General features: G+C 31.4%; 1 protein-coding gene, 1 long non-coding RNA gene and 1 pseudogene across 2 annotated transcripts; 1 reads left to right on the forward strand and 2 right to left on the reverse strand.

The window, feature by feature from the left end:
* The first annotated feature begins 1,555 nt into the window (after positions 1 to 1,555).
* On the forward strand, positions 1,556 to 4,571 carry LOC122196947 (uncharacterized). Its single transcript, XR_006189666.2, has 2 exons — positions 1,556 to 2,034; positions 4,058 to 4,571. It is a non-coding gene; the product is annotated as an uncharacterized LOC122196947 (long non-coding RNA).
* Positions 4,572 to 6,033: 1,462 nt separating this feature from the next.
* Positions 6,034 to 8,148, reverse strand: LOC111877364 (uncharacterized). Its single transcript, XM_023873893.1, has 9 exons — positions 7,977 to 8,148; positions 7,781 to 7,877; positions 7,575 to 7,705; positions 7,412 to 7,496; positions 7,308 to 7,329; positions 6,903 to 7,069; positions 6,680 to 6,800; positions 6,364 to 6,591; positions 6,034 to 6,213 (listed from the first exon to the last, which is right to left on the reverse strand). The coding sequence occupies exons 1-9, from the start codon at positions 8,146 to 8,148 to the stop codon at positions 6,034 to 6,036; spliced, it is 1,203 nt and encodes a 400-aa protein (XP_023729661.1).
* Positions 8,149 to 12,411: 4,263 nt separating this feature from the next.
* LOC111877363 (uncharacterized) lies at positions 12,412 to 13,675 on the reverse strand (annotated as a pseudogene).
* Positions 13,676 to 16,973: the final 3,298 nt, after the last annotated feature.

Below are 16,973 nucleotides of genomic sequence, written 5' to 3' on the forward strand. Positions count from 1 at the left end.
TTCTTCATGGCCGGTATTGATCAATTAAAAAGTTTTGATTTTTATTTATATTGTCAATGTTGACGATCAAACTGCAAGAACTATAATCATGATCATAAGCACAATTCCAACAATCACTAGAAGCAACCAAGTCTGCATGAAAGAAGGAAAATTAATGAGCTCTATAAGAACATGAAAAAAATTAAGTAATAACATAATACAATTTTACCATTGAAGAGTTTGAACTTTGAGTTTATTCTGCTTTTGCAAGGTGGGATTTTGCTTGTTCAGTGCTAGGATGAGAATTCTCAATGTTGGACCCAATATCATCTGAAAAATAATCATTGACGTGTTATACACCAAAAATGTATGAAAATATGAAAATTTAACATCTGAAATGAGAAAGCTTTCTTACCAATAATAGCTCCTTACTCTTGAACCAAAATAACATCTTTGAAAATTCCATTTACTTCCCCAGTTCGTACATGGATCTATTGTATTCCCTAATATCTTTCCAAAATGATTGCTTCACTAAATGCAACTTTATTGTAAACTTTTTTTTAATAAACCCGTGTATTACATGGGGGTGACAACTAGTCCTTCTTAATAAATAAAGATCTTATTGTCATATGTCATCTTCTCTTTTAATTTGCCTCATGTATTTTTCTCATAAATTTTCATTTGTTTGTTTTCCACATTTAATTTGCTTATTGGTTCTATTTTATTTTTAGTGAAAATCATTTATTTAATTAATTCAATTCATTCTTAAAATAAATTATAATAAATTCCATCAAATTTACGTCTCAACATATTTGTTTCCCTTTTTTTATTTTCATTATTTACATTAAAGTAACTTTTTTCAATTTAAAATTATTTTTACATAAATTTATATTACTTTGTATTCATTTATATACTTATTCATTAAAGCTTTTTGTAAGGTTTACAAGTTTATATTTTTTTTAATAAACTCATGTAATACACGAGTCTCACACCTACTATATATATATATATATATATATATATATATATATATATATATATATATATATATATATATATATATATATATATATATATATATATACTAGCTGTTTACCCGCGCAAAGCGGCGGGCGACAAATAGTTTGTTTCGACAATTAATTTCTTTTCGATGGAGAATGATTATTTTCAATTTAATCATTAGTTTGTTTTAGGAAACATGTCATATTATAAATAAAGAAAATTCATGAAATGACCAAATTATAGGGTGTTAAGTATTTATTTGGATGAAAAAAGATATGGTCAAAACCTTGGAACATAAGATTTATAGGAGTTTGTTTAAATTTTAATATTATTTTATTAATGATTAGTTGTACAATTAGCTTAATGATTTGGACGTCTTAAAAAATATTATTATTTTATTCAATTTATTTTTAGAAAGGATTTGTTTTATATATATATATATATATATATATATATATATATATATATATATATATATATATATATATATATATATATATATATATATATATATATATATATATATATGATCAACCATTTTATTTAAATCTTCTATCCTAAGTACCTAATTTAATTGCCCGTGACAATTGCTAAGCCCCCTCCCAGCGATTTTTCCCGCTCCAAATGGTACGTGAAGTTCTGAAAATACCCTTTCTGCCTCTTAAAACCTCGTATGCCTTCATTCCACTCTGTTCGTTGGAAACAATTGAGAGTTTCCAACTTCAATGCGATAAATCAGCTCTCAAATTCCAGAGATTGTTGAAGGTAATCTTTTCCAAAATTATTTATCAATCTTTTTATTTATATGATTACAATTCGATACCCATTCATTTTAACCCTAATTTTGTTATCGGAAATTGAGCATAGCCGACAATCAATCTCTACCATTAGCTCTGAGATTACAAGCTCGGTATGTTTTACTATGAAACTTCATTTTTTTTTCTGGATTATAGTATTCTTAAATAGTTTCGTTGGTCTCTCTGCGAAACACATATCTGGCTATGGAAGAACGAAGAATCAGAAATTGATGGTCATCTTCTCCAACAACAACAGGTAAACCTAAGTCTGTTCCTCTACGCTACTCTTTTTGGTTGTGTTTCCCTCCTGATATGATTGATGATTTTTTTTTTTCCAGATGTCTTGATTTAATGATTTGTTCCATAAAATCATTCTTAATCTGATAACTTATAGATCTTTTTTCTTATGCCTTTAATTAGTCGATTATACCATAGTTGGGTTGATCATCTTTGGGATTCACATTTTATGGCTTAATTTAGGTTTTTTGTTTGCAACTTCTTCACATGATGAACAAATTAATCCTACTGTCATGGTATTACTGATTGCATTCAGTTGTTCAAGTTAACTGGAAATTAATATTATCCTAAATTAAATTAGAAATCATACCCTTTTTTCCTTTATTTATATACCAATTCCTGTAAAATTTTCATCACGATGAATAATTCACGCATTGGAAAAAAAGTGGAGGCAACTCAGTTTTTCATTACCCTTCATTGAATTTAGAATTGAGGTTAGTAATTCTTTGTGTTTTGAAGATTTTTATCATTCATTATTCTGATACAATTAATCCATTTATTGTTAATGTTGAATCATTTTCTTTGTATGTATCTGTATGTACGTATGTATCTGACTTTGTTTGATTTGGTTGTGTCAATGATTTCATATCTTGATAAAAATTTGTTTTGATTTATTTAACAGAGTGTTTTTTTTTTAATTTTTCTATATCAGTCTTGGTGTTTTTTGTTTAAAGTAGATAAAATTATTTACACTTATAGCAATGCAATTTGAAATTAATCCCATTTACAACATATTACTTTCAAAACTAATACTTTATGTGTTACTGTTATTTTAGGTGTTACTTTTATGTGTTTTTTAATGTCATGAGTGTGTTAATGTATGTGTATGTGACTATATATGTGACAGTTTATTTTTTTTTTCCAACATGGACCAATTCTGCTCATTTATTTAATAACATGATCATTCCTTTAAAGCATATAACAATGTTCTTTGAAATAAGGACACTTTCTGTAAATTTTTAAAAACAGGTCTCAATTTGATCATTTATCAAATTTTAATAATTTGATCATTTACTGGTAGCTTACTTTCATAAATCGTCATTAGTCATTTAATGGCATCTTACTTTCACTTTCGTTTACTCCAAAAAGCAGGGACTATTTATGTTAACTTTTAACAGCACGAGGACGATTTATGACATTTTCTAAAATTATTAAAACGTGTATAATATCTAACTTATTAATAAACAATGTACATTTCTGTTAAATTTGAACTATATGGAACATTTTGTAATTTTTTAAACATAGGGACCATTTATGTCAAATTTGAAAAACATGTACTGTTTGTTTTAGCTGTTACACATTCTGTTAACTTTGAACAATATGGGGACTATTTCTGTTAACTATTGCATACCATTTCTGTAACCTTAACAAACGGGGACAATTTATATAAACTCAAAAAAACAAGGACATTTTCTATAACTTTAATAGAAAATGGAAGGTTGTTTGTTTACTTTTATGTGTGTACGCGTGGTTTAACAAATATCATGTAGGTAATATTAAAAAATTAAAGTACTGAAGTAATATAAAAAATTACACCTTTTTAAACAAGTTTTCACCTTTTTAGAAAGCAAATCAATTAAAATAAATATCTATTATACTTATATTAAGCATAGTAAAGTTTGCACAAAAATTAGCCTAATATTCAGCATTTGCAGCTATCAAAATTTAAAGAGTACTCACTGAAAACGTGCAGAGCTAATCAATATTTTCTTCCACTCTCAAAGCATTGTAATTTTTTTTATTTCGACCTATGTATGTTTTTGGGTATAATCTTCAAATTCAAAATTGCTGAAAATGAAACATGTAAGGTTCTATACGTACACATTTATTTTCTGTTAAAATAACTAAAGATTCAGGAAAAATTGGTGGCCTTGGACCTTCAATCTTGTAGTCGTCATATTCCCACAGTCCATTGCATTACTCGACATATGCAACTAATGATTATACCCCCTTCTAATTACCTGTGAAATGTTTTCTTCCAGGGGCGGACCTAGGGGTGGTCCACGGTGTCACCGGCAACCCCTAATTTTTCCGGCTGCAGTGGAAAATTTTTCGAAAATTTTAGAAATTTTTATTTTTTCTACTACCGTGCAACCCCCTAACTTTCTCGTGCAACCCCTACCGTAAAATTCTGCGTCCGCCCTCTGTTTTCTTCAAATAACATTCCAAAGCTGGATGTATCTGCTTCTTATATTTGATCTACAGACGTGAACTTAATGAATGCTATGAATGTATTACGGAGCAAGGGTGGCCGTTGTTGCCATAAATTGGTGTACCTAGAGTAAAAAATCAGGATGATTAATGTGGTAAAATGGGTCGTGGGTATTTAGGAAATAAAGGTTTTATCATTTTTTAATTAGATTAAATGATATGATAGAGATTTTTTAGTAATTGGTTTTTTATATTTGAAGTTTATGTAAATTTATTTGTATTCTAAGGTGTTGTTAATATAACTAGATTAAAACCCGCATTAAACGCGGGGAGCATATAAAAAAACATTGAATTGTAAACTTATATTACATCATAGGAAGCATGACAATTAAAAGTAGATTACCATAGCTATTTTAAATTCATTAACATACATTACAATAGCTATTTTAATTTCATAACAATTAAAACAATAAATAAAAAAAACTAATAAATCATAGAATAATATAAAATATTAAAATAGTTCATTACAATAAAAACAACTATGTTCGAATGCAAATTAAAATATATATAATCAGTAATATCGACTTGGCATACTCACTGTATCAAAATCAGAACGGATTGAAAAAACTTGTTGAGAATGATGTGCCGGAACCACATACTCAATCGTATTTCCTCTAAAGAAATATAGGGTATTGTTTCTATAATCCCACCATTCATGTGCACTTTCATTGTAAGTACTATCATCTACTTTAACCCACTGATTGTGAATGAAAATCCAAATAACCCACGAACTATCTCCACTTATAGAGAGATATCCTAATTTTCCATGAAACTTGATTAGTCTCGATGCATACGGTTTTAATTCATTAATAGTAGAAGGTGCAAATATGAGTATATGTTCTTCTGAATAAATATCAAATCGCAATATGGTATCATTAGATAATAAGAAGTATACGGCACCGTTACTTGTAACTGCCTCATCAGAGACAGGATAAACAGATGATGGTAACCAGATATTTTGGAACTCCCTTCATTGCCATGTAGTAGATGAAAACAATTCTATGTTGTAGTAATCATAGTCCACTTTTTCCGTAGGCATATCACTACAAATAAAATAACATATAAGTAAATCATAAAGTAAATTAATAACATAAAATGTACTACATATAAACTCTTACGATGGCTTTGTGTATGACAATCGAATGACCTTGAAATGTAACGGGTTCGAACTGATAACTACCAAAGAAAACATTGTTGCAGTGTATTTAGAGGTCGGAAACGGTATCCATTTGGCATCTGAAGTCGTTGGTTTGATAACAAATAAAATCTTTGAAACGTATTCATCTGGATCATAGGATTCAAAAAGGAGTCCACACAATGATGATGCTAAAATAGTACAAGTATTTAGACAAATAAAAGTAGGTGAATTAGCATATATAAAAAAAAAATTCTTAATTTTCGTGTGTGTCTCTGTGTGTGTGTGTGTGTGTGTATATATATATATATATATATATATATATATATATATATATATATATATATATATAATAAATTTATAAAATCAAATGATGAATGAAAGAAAAAAGAAAGAAAATATGCATTAAATCATAAGAGTTCAATAACTTGAAATTGTCATAACCTCCGATTGTATCATTGTGTACACACCAAATAAAAACTCAATAGAATTTTAAAAACAACCAAAAGATCAATAAACAGAGAATTAAAAATGCGACACACAAAAGATTAAAAGAAAATGTCTATAAACATATCGAAGATGATATGTAAAATTTTGATGGGCGGCTTGATATTAGTCCAACTTTGGGATCTTCAAGGTATCCCGTACAGCACAAGTTTTTGAAGAAGACCACTCCAAAGAGTCAGTGTTGGCATCAATCTCAATAGGGCGCTTCCCCGTACCCGATGATGGTGTTACAGCTTCAAGGTCAACAATATCAAGATTGTCATCATGCACAGAATTAGTATTTTCCTGCAGAAAACAGAAAATAAAAAATATCGATCAAGAAAAATATAAAACAAAACATACCATATTTGCATAAAGTCATGAAAAATGAAAGAAAAATATATTGAAGAGAGGGCATAGGGTTTGAATTTGGAAATATATGAGACAGTTACCAACCTTATTTGGCTTGTGAATAGGAGTACGATTATCATTTATATTATCATGTTGATGATTTGGTGACCGTTTTGTCACCTCAGCAAGAACCCTTTCATCATCGGTTAACTTATGCACAGTGTAAGCACGATAGTTGTTCTGCAGATTGAACATGGAATTCTGAACTTTGAAGACAAACTTCTTATTTAGAAGAATTTTGAACTCATCGGGTATCTGTTGTCGCCCTTGATGCTAATTTACATTATAAAATGGTTGGAAAAGTTAAAGAAGAAAAATCATATATGTCAATCATTTAAATAACGGAGATATTTTTTGAAACCTTAGCTATTTTGTCCATCAACCATTGGTTCCTACGATGAATAAGATCTTTTACATGACGCTCAAACAATACAAACGAAGAAGAGCCACTTTCATCTTGCACACGAACTACTATCCTAATCCTAAAAATTATAACATAATACTTATATTTAGCTTGACATACACAATGAAATATACGAAAAATGTAAAATACATGCATAGTCAAAGAGATAATAATTACTTACTTTCCAAATACATCCGAGACAAATCCACAACCATTACAGTGAAAAGGGCCAGCATCAACATCATCATTTTTAGTAACTTTTTTAGAATAATCACGGCAATAAAATGAATACCAACCATCATCTATATCAAAACCAATGATAGTAGCGATAATGGTTAAACCAACTTCCTGTTTCATATATAGGAAAAAAAAAGGAATCATATTAAAATATTATTTCATATAAATTGTAGATATAAAATCAAAACAATAATAGAATGCAGAAACTGTTATATAAAAATGTTAAGTAAACCTCAGTAAAATCAGGAATTTCATCAATGCTTTTTATCTGAAAACGGAGGTAGTAATCCTCTGGATTAGCTACAACGGTATCTGAGTTGAGTTAGGATGTACGGCTAGAAGACTCAACATTCGTATCCAAAGCATTAAGACTACATAAACAAAAAAGTGAGGTTATTCAAAAAAAGTAATAATTTAGTAAGATAAATGTGTTAAAAATGGTAAATAACATACTTTGATTTGAACTCCAAAATCTGAGGCATATCATCATTTATATGCAATCTAGACCCAAACAAACAATTACCAACTTGAGGCTGACCTGCAAGAAAAAAGTAAAATAATATTATCAGTAATTACTTTGAAGTTGAAATGATAATTTGTTGTAAAAAACACTTACCACCCCAAATTTTGAGTTTGGCCAAACGTAGCAGGATAATAACAGGAGCAGTGTCATTATTATGTTGTGAAATGTAAGTATTCAGCTTCATTGCAAAACTGCCCCACAAAGCGACTGCAATTCTCGTACCACTAAATATGCATGGTGGTTATTAATGAAAGATAAATATAAACGGGGGAATGTGTAATAATAATACGAATGTGCACCTTAAATCCTGAGCAACCAAATTCATTAACCTTTTCTCTCTTCCATACTCAACAATGACTCGCATGGGATCAGTTGACACAACTTCACCTAGAAAATCTATGTGAAAAAATTTAATAAATTAGTAATAATAATCCAAATGTGTATTACATTAAAAATTGAAGTATAGAAATAATTTAAACTAACAACATAACATACCAAATGCAACACGAGTGTCAAAGTTCCTGGCTAGCAAATCTGGGAAAGAGATAAAATGATAAGGATCTATTGTATCAACAAAATCATTGGATACACGAACTTTTGTGGTTTTGTAGAAATTGATTTTATGTTTATGAGGGACAAGCATGTATTTGCTTTCATTGCTAGCCATAGCGAAGTTACTAATCTCTCGGACAGCTCCTTCATCGAATAGGGATTCAAATACAGGAATAAGATTTTTTTTATTGTTGCTTGAATTCTACTTCCCTGTAGTTGACAATGAAAGATAAAAAAGTGTAAAAAAGGTATTTAAAAAAAGGAACAATAAGAGATTTCATTACATAGACTAAAGTTTATTATTAAAAATAATACAGTTGATTATTAAAATTGTATGAATAGAAGTAAAAAAGCATAACAAAAATCGAATTTCAATTTTTTTGAATAGAGATAACATAAGAAATTGATAATCTAAAAAACAAATGGTGTAAAAACAGTACCTCCTGGTCAATTAAAATCATGTCCAGGCTTGCTATTAGGATTGTTTATATAGGTCGGCTTCCAAAGCATGACGACTTTAACACGTATGTTCCAAGACTCTTTAGATGCATTGATTTCAGCAACCTTATCAAAGACGACCTGATCTGCATTGTTAGATGGCATGGAATACTATTATCTGCAATGGAAGGGGATAATTGGTTAGAGAGAATGTTGATTTGTAATGAAAAATCGTAGACAGTATATTTATAGGGAAAAATAAATTTGGTTAATGCTGATATCACATAAAGATTTTGGAATGTAATATCATTTCCATACTTAAGATATGTTTTAATTATGGTATGATATCCAAAATAATATCAATATACCATGTCAAATATAAGTGCAAAAATAAATAAAATCATACCATATTTAAGATAATATTTACCATATAAAAAACTGTAAATTTGAAAAGCTTGTAGAATAAGGAAATTATATAATAAATATACAATATTTTCATAAATATGGTATGATATCGAAAATAATATCAATATAAGATGTTTAATATATTTACAAAATATAGGAAAATATAAATTTGGTTAATCCTGATATGACATAAAGATTCTAAAATGTAATATCATTTCCATACTTAAAAGATGTTTTATATATGGAAAGAGTAGCACCTGTGATGTTTTTGGTCGGATTATTGTTCTGATAATGACGGAATCAGACACAGAATTGAGCAGCTCCGACGGCGGACGACAGACTGAGACACAAACTGAAGTTCGACGAATGAATAGTCGCTTTCAACTCCAGGGGCGGCGGTTGCAATCTCTGGTCGTGACACAGCACTCAGCAAAGCAGATTGCTGTTTGGAGACACAACAGATATTCGTTTTTAAAAGACACAAAAGTCAGCTAGGGTTTTCTGGTTTGAAGTTTGGCGGTGGTTTATGTTTTCCGGTTAGCTGTTTTTCCACCAAAGCATCATATTGGTGATATTTAATCTAGGTTTCGTATTTTCTGGAAGATTGAGATCGTAAATTAAATATTAGATTAGGGTTTTGGTTTTCTAGAGTTTTTAGTTTCCTAAAATTATATATCCTAATCGTATTTGAATTGCAATTTCAGCAATTTTATGGTTTTTGTATCTATACATAAAATGGTTATGATTCTTTCTTTATATCAATACAAAGTCTTATAAAAAATCTTATTAATAATTTAATTTTTTTATAAATATTTTTCTCGTGGTTGCCATAGGTTGTAAAAGATAAACATAATCGGTTTGGAACCGGACCACCGATGTCGGTGCCGGTTCTGTTCCCGGTACCGGTTTTTGGTTATTTTTTAAAATAAGCTTTTTTCAAAGTAACATTTTTTATAGATGAGTTTATTTGATAATTTTGTGGCTTATCATGGATAAATAAATGAGTATTTTGATAAATAAGTTAATTTGAATTACAAAACATGATGCAAGTTTAATAAATATACGTATTTGTAACATCCGGATATCCAGGTATGGGAATTTGAGTATTTTTATATTGGGGAAATGAGGAGACTCGGCGAGTTGACGCCTCAACTCGTCGAGTAGGATCGCATTTTGGGGACCAGTTTAATGAAGGGACTCGACGAGTCGGGTATTTGGACTCGCCGAGTCGGCGCTGTCAAGGAAAACCCTAATTGTCCGAGTTTGGGACCTATTTAAAAGGCTCTTATGGCCTTTAGTGGCGGCCACCTACACCCTTGAGAGACTCCTATCGAACCAGAGAGCTGAGAGAGTAAAGAAGAGCCATTTTGGAGCATTCTTGAGGTGGTTGTGCAATGGAGTAGTCATTTCCAGCAAAGGGAGGTCAAGGGGGTGTCGATTCAGAGCTTCTGAGCTTGCATCTTCACCATAGAGGTATCAAATCGTTCTCCCTTTTCTGTTTTGGGTAAGATTGGTGATTTTAGGGTTTTCTAGCTTCTTTTATGGCTTGATTTGTGGAGTATAGTGTCCCATTGAGTGTGAAGCCATAGATCTGGACCCAAAGAGGTCCAGAGAGTCCCTTCCATCCTGCTTTATGCATTCTATTTGGAGTTTTGAGCAAGGGTTGTCATGTAATGAAGGGTTTCACCCAAATGAGCTTGTAGAACCTTGCATGAGTGCCCAAGGTTCGACCTTTTCGTGGTTATTGGCTTTGAGGGAGTTAGATCTATGGTTTGGTGAAGCAGATCTGACCTCAGAAGGTCAGATGAGGGTTGTCATGGGAGCAACTCGCCGAGTCCATAGGCGGACTCGACGAGTCGAGTCGGGGTTGCCCCGCGTTTCGTTGCTGAGTAACTCGACGAGTGGGGAGGGAACTCGTCGTGTCTAAGGGGTTAAAAAGAATTTAGAGAACCCGCATGGACTCGCCAAGTCACTCTTGTATACTCGCCGAGTCTGGTCAGTGTTGATCGTTGACTTGAGTTGTCTTATGTTGACTTTGGGAGTTTTGGTCAACAGAGGTAATAGAGGTCAGGGAGGGGTAAAATGGTCTTTTACCCATTACCTGACTAGAGAGGGAAAGAGTAATCGCCGGTTAATTAGAGTTGGGACTTCGGGTACTAATTAGAGATATTTGCCTTATGTGTTAGGCGGTGGCAAGTCCGAGGTTCGCAGGTGCAGATAATTGCTTTCTGATTTCCAGGTGAGTCTTCTCACTCTACGTTACCTTGAGTGGTAGTTATGTGTGACCGGAAGGTCGTATGTGCTTACATTGAGTATTATGTTATCCTATTGTATGTGACATGCTATGCATTATGTCTTTGTAATTTATGCTATGCAGAGCTTATAGACCAGACTGGAGGGTCCAACGATTCATGAGCCGGAAGGCTCAAGCAGACCGGACCGGAAGGTCCAACGAGCTTAGGACCAGAGGGTCCACAGAGTTGTGGGACTGGAGGGTCTCACTGAGACACATTGACCAGAGGGTCAAACAGAGTTATAGCCTCGAGTGGCTAATGTGTGTTGTATGTGGTATTTTGGGGAACTCACTAAGCTTCGTGCTTACAGTGTTTTGTGTTATGTGTTTCAGGTTTCTCTTAGGATCACGGGACGGCACCGGCTCGATTGTACACACCAGAGAAAGAGTCATGTTTTGAGGATCCTGGTTTATTATGCAAGTGAAAATGGAGTTATTTTTTGTAATTCAATTATGAATGAGATTTTAAGCAGAGTGTTTTTAAGAATTAAACGATTATTTTTAAATGAAAATTTGTTTTGAAATTTTCGGTGTTACAGTATTTGGTTTTTATGGCATATGCTAATATTTGGTTCTCATGGCATATGCTACTGTGATTGCGAATTTGCTATATGTATATTTTATTTTTACAAAAACAAAAAGTGATGATCGAATAAGAAAAAATATAATAAACATGAAAATATAATACAAATTAATAAAAAGTTAATAAACTTTTATAATAAACATGAAAATAAAATACAAATTAATAAAAAGTTAATAAACTTTTATTACAGTTGTCATCATCTAAAAGAGATAGAATGATAGACAAGAAGTATGAGGGATTTTAATTTCTCTAAATTTTATTAATAAACTATTATGTAGGATTTGGTTTATAGAATGTTTTAAGGAATTGGATTTGTCAAAAGAATTGAAATTTAAACCAAGCAAAATTTGTCAAAAAAAATAACGTTTGAATTTTTTTTATTTAAAAAGAAATGATAAGGGCATTTTGGTCTTTTTGCAAAAACAGAAGAGTTAATTGAATTTTAAAACCAATGTCAACATTTTCATTGAATTTTAAATCAATTATAAAACACCACAAGAATAAAAATAATAATAATAAAAAATACCACTTTCTATGAATTTGACATAACCATTGAAATAATAATCGCTTATTTTTCCCTCCCTTAGCCCATCCACATTTGAGATTTCCAATTCTTTTAACTTGTCATCCTTTGTTCTCAACACTCTTAGCAACACAACCTAAGAAGTTATTTCCATTCCAATGGAATAAACGATTCCATTCCATTCCTTAATTCCACTTTCTTTGACTCCAATATCAGAAGCATGTACACCACTTTGAATCAACCTTCTTGCATGTGCTATAGCAATCTCGGCTTCACCTTCATTCAATATGCTTTCTTCTTCATCCTTCTTTTCTTCCATATCTCACCTTAAAATATAATTATTTTTTTAGAATTCATAAAATTTATAAGGTTAAATCAAATATCAAATATGCATACCCTGCAATGTCTATGAGAAGAAGAGTAGGTTCAGTGGAAGAAGAAGACTTCTCAACACCTACAAGCTCATATAGGGTATGTCGAACAGCACTTGCATGAGCTTTAGTCTATCATTATTAATTACTTCATTACTCATTATAATTATAACAAATATAATTAATAGATAAATAAGGTTAATAAAAAAGTCAGAATTAAATTACCTTATTGTTGTAAAGCTCTTTAGAAGACCAAGTCATTATAAGTTCATGCATGCTATATTGCACAGTCAGCATAGACATGACATCATATCCATATAAATCTGCAAGGCGTTTAAAAAGAGTGTTTCCTAATCCCTTTTTTTCAGCTTCAACAATTCGAATTGTTGGAGGAAGTTGTAAATGATCCCCTGAAAGTAAGCACCTTGAGCCCTAAAAAAACAAAATCCCTTTTACTTCAATCATCCAATATGTTTCCAATTTAAAAAAAAAGGTTTTGTTTTATTACCTTGAAAAGAGCAATCCAACAAGCAATCTCTAGGCCTGAGCAGCTTCATCAATAATGACTAAATCAAATGAAATTCCATCTAATTTTCTTGATGAAGAACCTGTGAGAGTTGCTAGAACGACAGATGAATTTTTAATTACATTTGTCACAACAAGTTGTTGCCTTTTGCCTTCTTCTTTTGAAAGAATCCTAAGTTTTTATGGATTTCACTCTTTGTGTTTTTATCTTTAGCTTTCAACAATTTACTATTTAATACCTTCATTTCTTTTCGGATGTCATTGGCAAGCGAACTGTTATCCCCAAAGTAACACCTAACTATAATTAAAATCATTTAAAATACATTTTTTTTATTAAATTAGTGATGATACTTATAATTTATATTCCATACATGTGCATCAAACGCACTATCTAATACTTGAGGCAGTGACCTTACAGGATGAACCACTCTCACTAACTTTACTCTAATCATCAAATTAAAAATTGGGATAGAATCAATTAGAATTTTTTTAAAAACAAATAAATTACAATTAGCTAGTGATACAACAAATCGATTGTGGTTGATGAATGATAACATAGAGTAGCAATCAGATTTCCTTTTTTTTTTTTTTAATCCATTGTTCTACTGAGATAAAACAATTATTAACAAATTCGACAATTACAGTGTGAGAGGCATGGTGACACAGTAACAAAGGCAAATGATTTTTACACTCCAGTCACATAATAATGAGATAAAGAGATCTAGAGAGCAGATTAAGCACGTTATGAGGTAGAAAAAGTAGCTAAAATTGTGAGGTACTTACTATCAGAGAGGGGCAAGACCGCAAGAGGCGCAAGAGTAGAGACTAAACCAAAAGACAAAATTGTCATAAAAAAGATGTAGTCAACATACCTTCATTGAACTCCTAGACTTTGTGAGGAGATCTAAAAAGCAATGGCCTTTGGTACAAACCATAACTGCAACCCTGTCATGTTAACATTTGGAACCCAAGGGAGGAGATTAGTGTATGAGTTAGCAAACAAAAATTTAGTATTTTTATCTTGATATTTTTTGTAGTATTAGTTGTTCTTGATTTTGGAACACAACACACGTACACATAGAGAGCACACACAAGACAAACAACAGTCATGCAAAGCAAGAAGTAGGGACAGATACCAGAGAAGCAGACTTATTTGAATCCTACACCCAAATTTTGTATCTGGTTCTGTACCTAAATCCCACAACCAAAAGAGAAAATTGATGAGACAATATAATAAAATGTAGAAACTACGTACAAATACGTACATGAAAGATTAGACTGCAGTGATGATGTGAGCAACTGTACTCCATAGTGTTCCTAAATCCAAGGAAATTAATCTATCCAGAGTTATGATTTGTTTGATTGAAAATGGATTTGGAAAAACACAAAAGGGTGTTTGACTTTGGATTAACCTGTTCTTATTGTGTTGTTGTGATCATTGGTGGCAGAAACTCCATGGATGAGTTCTTGTTCAACTGTTACATATATGATATATAATCTCCTTACTCCTACACCCAAAAGAGAAAATTGATGAGACAATATAATAAAATGTAGAAACTACGTACAAATACGTACATGAAAGATTAAACTGCAGTGATGATGTGAGCAACTGTACTCCATAGTGTTCCTGAATCCAAGGAAATTAATCTATCCAGAGTTATGATTTGTTTGATTGAAAATGGATTTGGAAAAACACAAAAGGGTGTTTGACTTTGGATTAACCTGTTCTTATTGTGTTGTTGTTTGATTGGCCTTAGTTTCATGAGAAGAGCACTGACTTCTAATTCAAACCCATCAGATTCAGCATCAGCAATATGGTTATCTTCATTGGCATGAGCATGAGCAAGTGAAGTTCGGTTCTTGAATGAAATTGGTCATTTAGCGTAGATATCAACAAAAGGTGGAAATGGAAATAATTTGAAGAAATAGCTGCAGGATTGCTTGAAATTATAATTACAAGTAAATTATGCCAAAAATAGAGATTATGGAGAAAGTGAGAAAAAGCAAAACCAGGATAATAAGGCCGAGGCCAAGAAGGAGACTGAAATTCACTAGAATAGTGGGGATCTTCGAGGTTCAGTAACCAAACAAACTCATCTACCTTTTTCGAAATATCCGGTAAACCAAGAGCTTCGCTCGTCCAATTGATGCCTGTACCGATATTCTTCTTGAGAAAATCGACATTTTTCTTTACAACTTGTACAAAATGCCCAAAGCTTCTCCCAAATAGAGAAAAGAACATTCTTCTAGGTTTTCATAAACTTCCGGTGAATTTGGGTGGAGAGTTGACGGGGAATCGGGAACGAAGGGTGGAAAAGAAACTGATGGTCGAAAATCGTTGATGGTCGACGCGATGCCCCTCAGGAATTCCTGGGGTTACGCATAGGATCGATTCCATTTCATTATTTAGTAGAACGCATAGGATCGATTCCATGTATAGATGAAATCAATGGGGTTATGCATATCGGCAGAAGGAAGGGGTTAGGGTTCATATCTATTGGGTTTCAGGGGAGCTGATTGTGTTGATTGTTTAGAGAGAAAACATGAAAATGAAAATAGGAATGAATCGTAAGAAGGAAGTTTTATTGGGGAGGCGCGGGTATTTTTTTTTTTTTGTCAGGATGATGTCAGCAAAATGATCCTAAGGTGGATACTAAAGGAGGGAAATGCAATCAAGGGTTGATGTTTCTTCATTGAAGAATTTAAGGTTTTGTTTTAGTAATATTTAGAGATTACAATAAGTAACGTAATTAATTAAAAAAAATATTGTTATAATTATAATGTAAGTATAAAAAAATTGTAATTCCTTCTACATCTTTTATATTATTAATAATAAAAACATTTATATAATCTCGATCCATATATTTTTCAAACAAATTGATTGTGGTTAATTGTTGTCGTTTTCGTGTATGTGTATTACAATAACTTAATTTCTAATTTGACATATAACAATTGGATTTACACTTTGAAAATAATTTATTAATGATTATGATTTTGAACTGTCAAAATTTGTTTAATTTTTTAACCGTGGTTTCCATGGGCTATAACATAGTATTACATAAAACAATAAAGATAATAAATTTGTTACATTTAAATATTTCAATTTTACAATAATAATAATAATAACTAGAAAGGTTATCCCCGCTACGCGGGGTCAGAAGCTTTCAATATTGTTTCCGAATCGATAAATATGACAGACGTAGAAAGTGCAATACGTAGAAAGTGCAAGGATGAAAAGCCTGGAGTTTGTCCCGGACCGTATTTTTCATGTTTTTATAAAAAAATATAAAAGTTTTGACTGCAAGGAAAGTTTCAAAACGTTAAAAAAAATTAAAGGGGTTGGAATTAACAAATTTTTAGAAAATAGATCAAAGTTGTCAAACCGTTAAAGTTTTGTAGCCAAACTTTAAATATTAAAAGGTTCCTAAAAAGTGTAAAAATATTGATTGCAAGGACCAAAAATATCAAAATATGTAAAGAATGATGAGCAAAGTGCAGGGACCACTTCTGCCAAAAAAATGCCTCAGTTTACTATTCCTAAGTTTTCCCAATCGATAAATATGACAGACGTAGAAAGTGTAAGGATGAAAAACCTGGATTTTGCCTTGGACCGTTTTTTTCATGTTTTTATGAAAATATGTAAAAGTTTTGACTGCAAGGATCAAAAGTTCCAAAACGGTTAAAGAATTAAAGGGGTAGGAATTAACAAATTTTTAGAAAAGAGATCAAAGTTGTCAAACCGTTAAAATTTTGTGGCCAAACTTTAAATATTAAAAGGTTCTTAAAAAGTGTAAAAATATTG

This window comes from Lactuca sativa, chromosome 3, assembly GCF_002870075.4.
Source record: "Lactuca sativa cultivar Salinas chromosome 3, Lsat_Salinas_v11, whole genome shotgun sequence".
Classification (NCBI taxonomy): domain Eukaryota; kingdom Viridiplantae; phylum Streptophyta; class Magnoliopsida; order Asterales; family Asteraceae; genus Lactuca; species Lactuca sativa.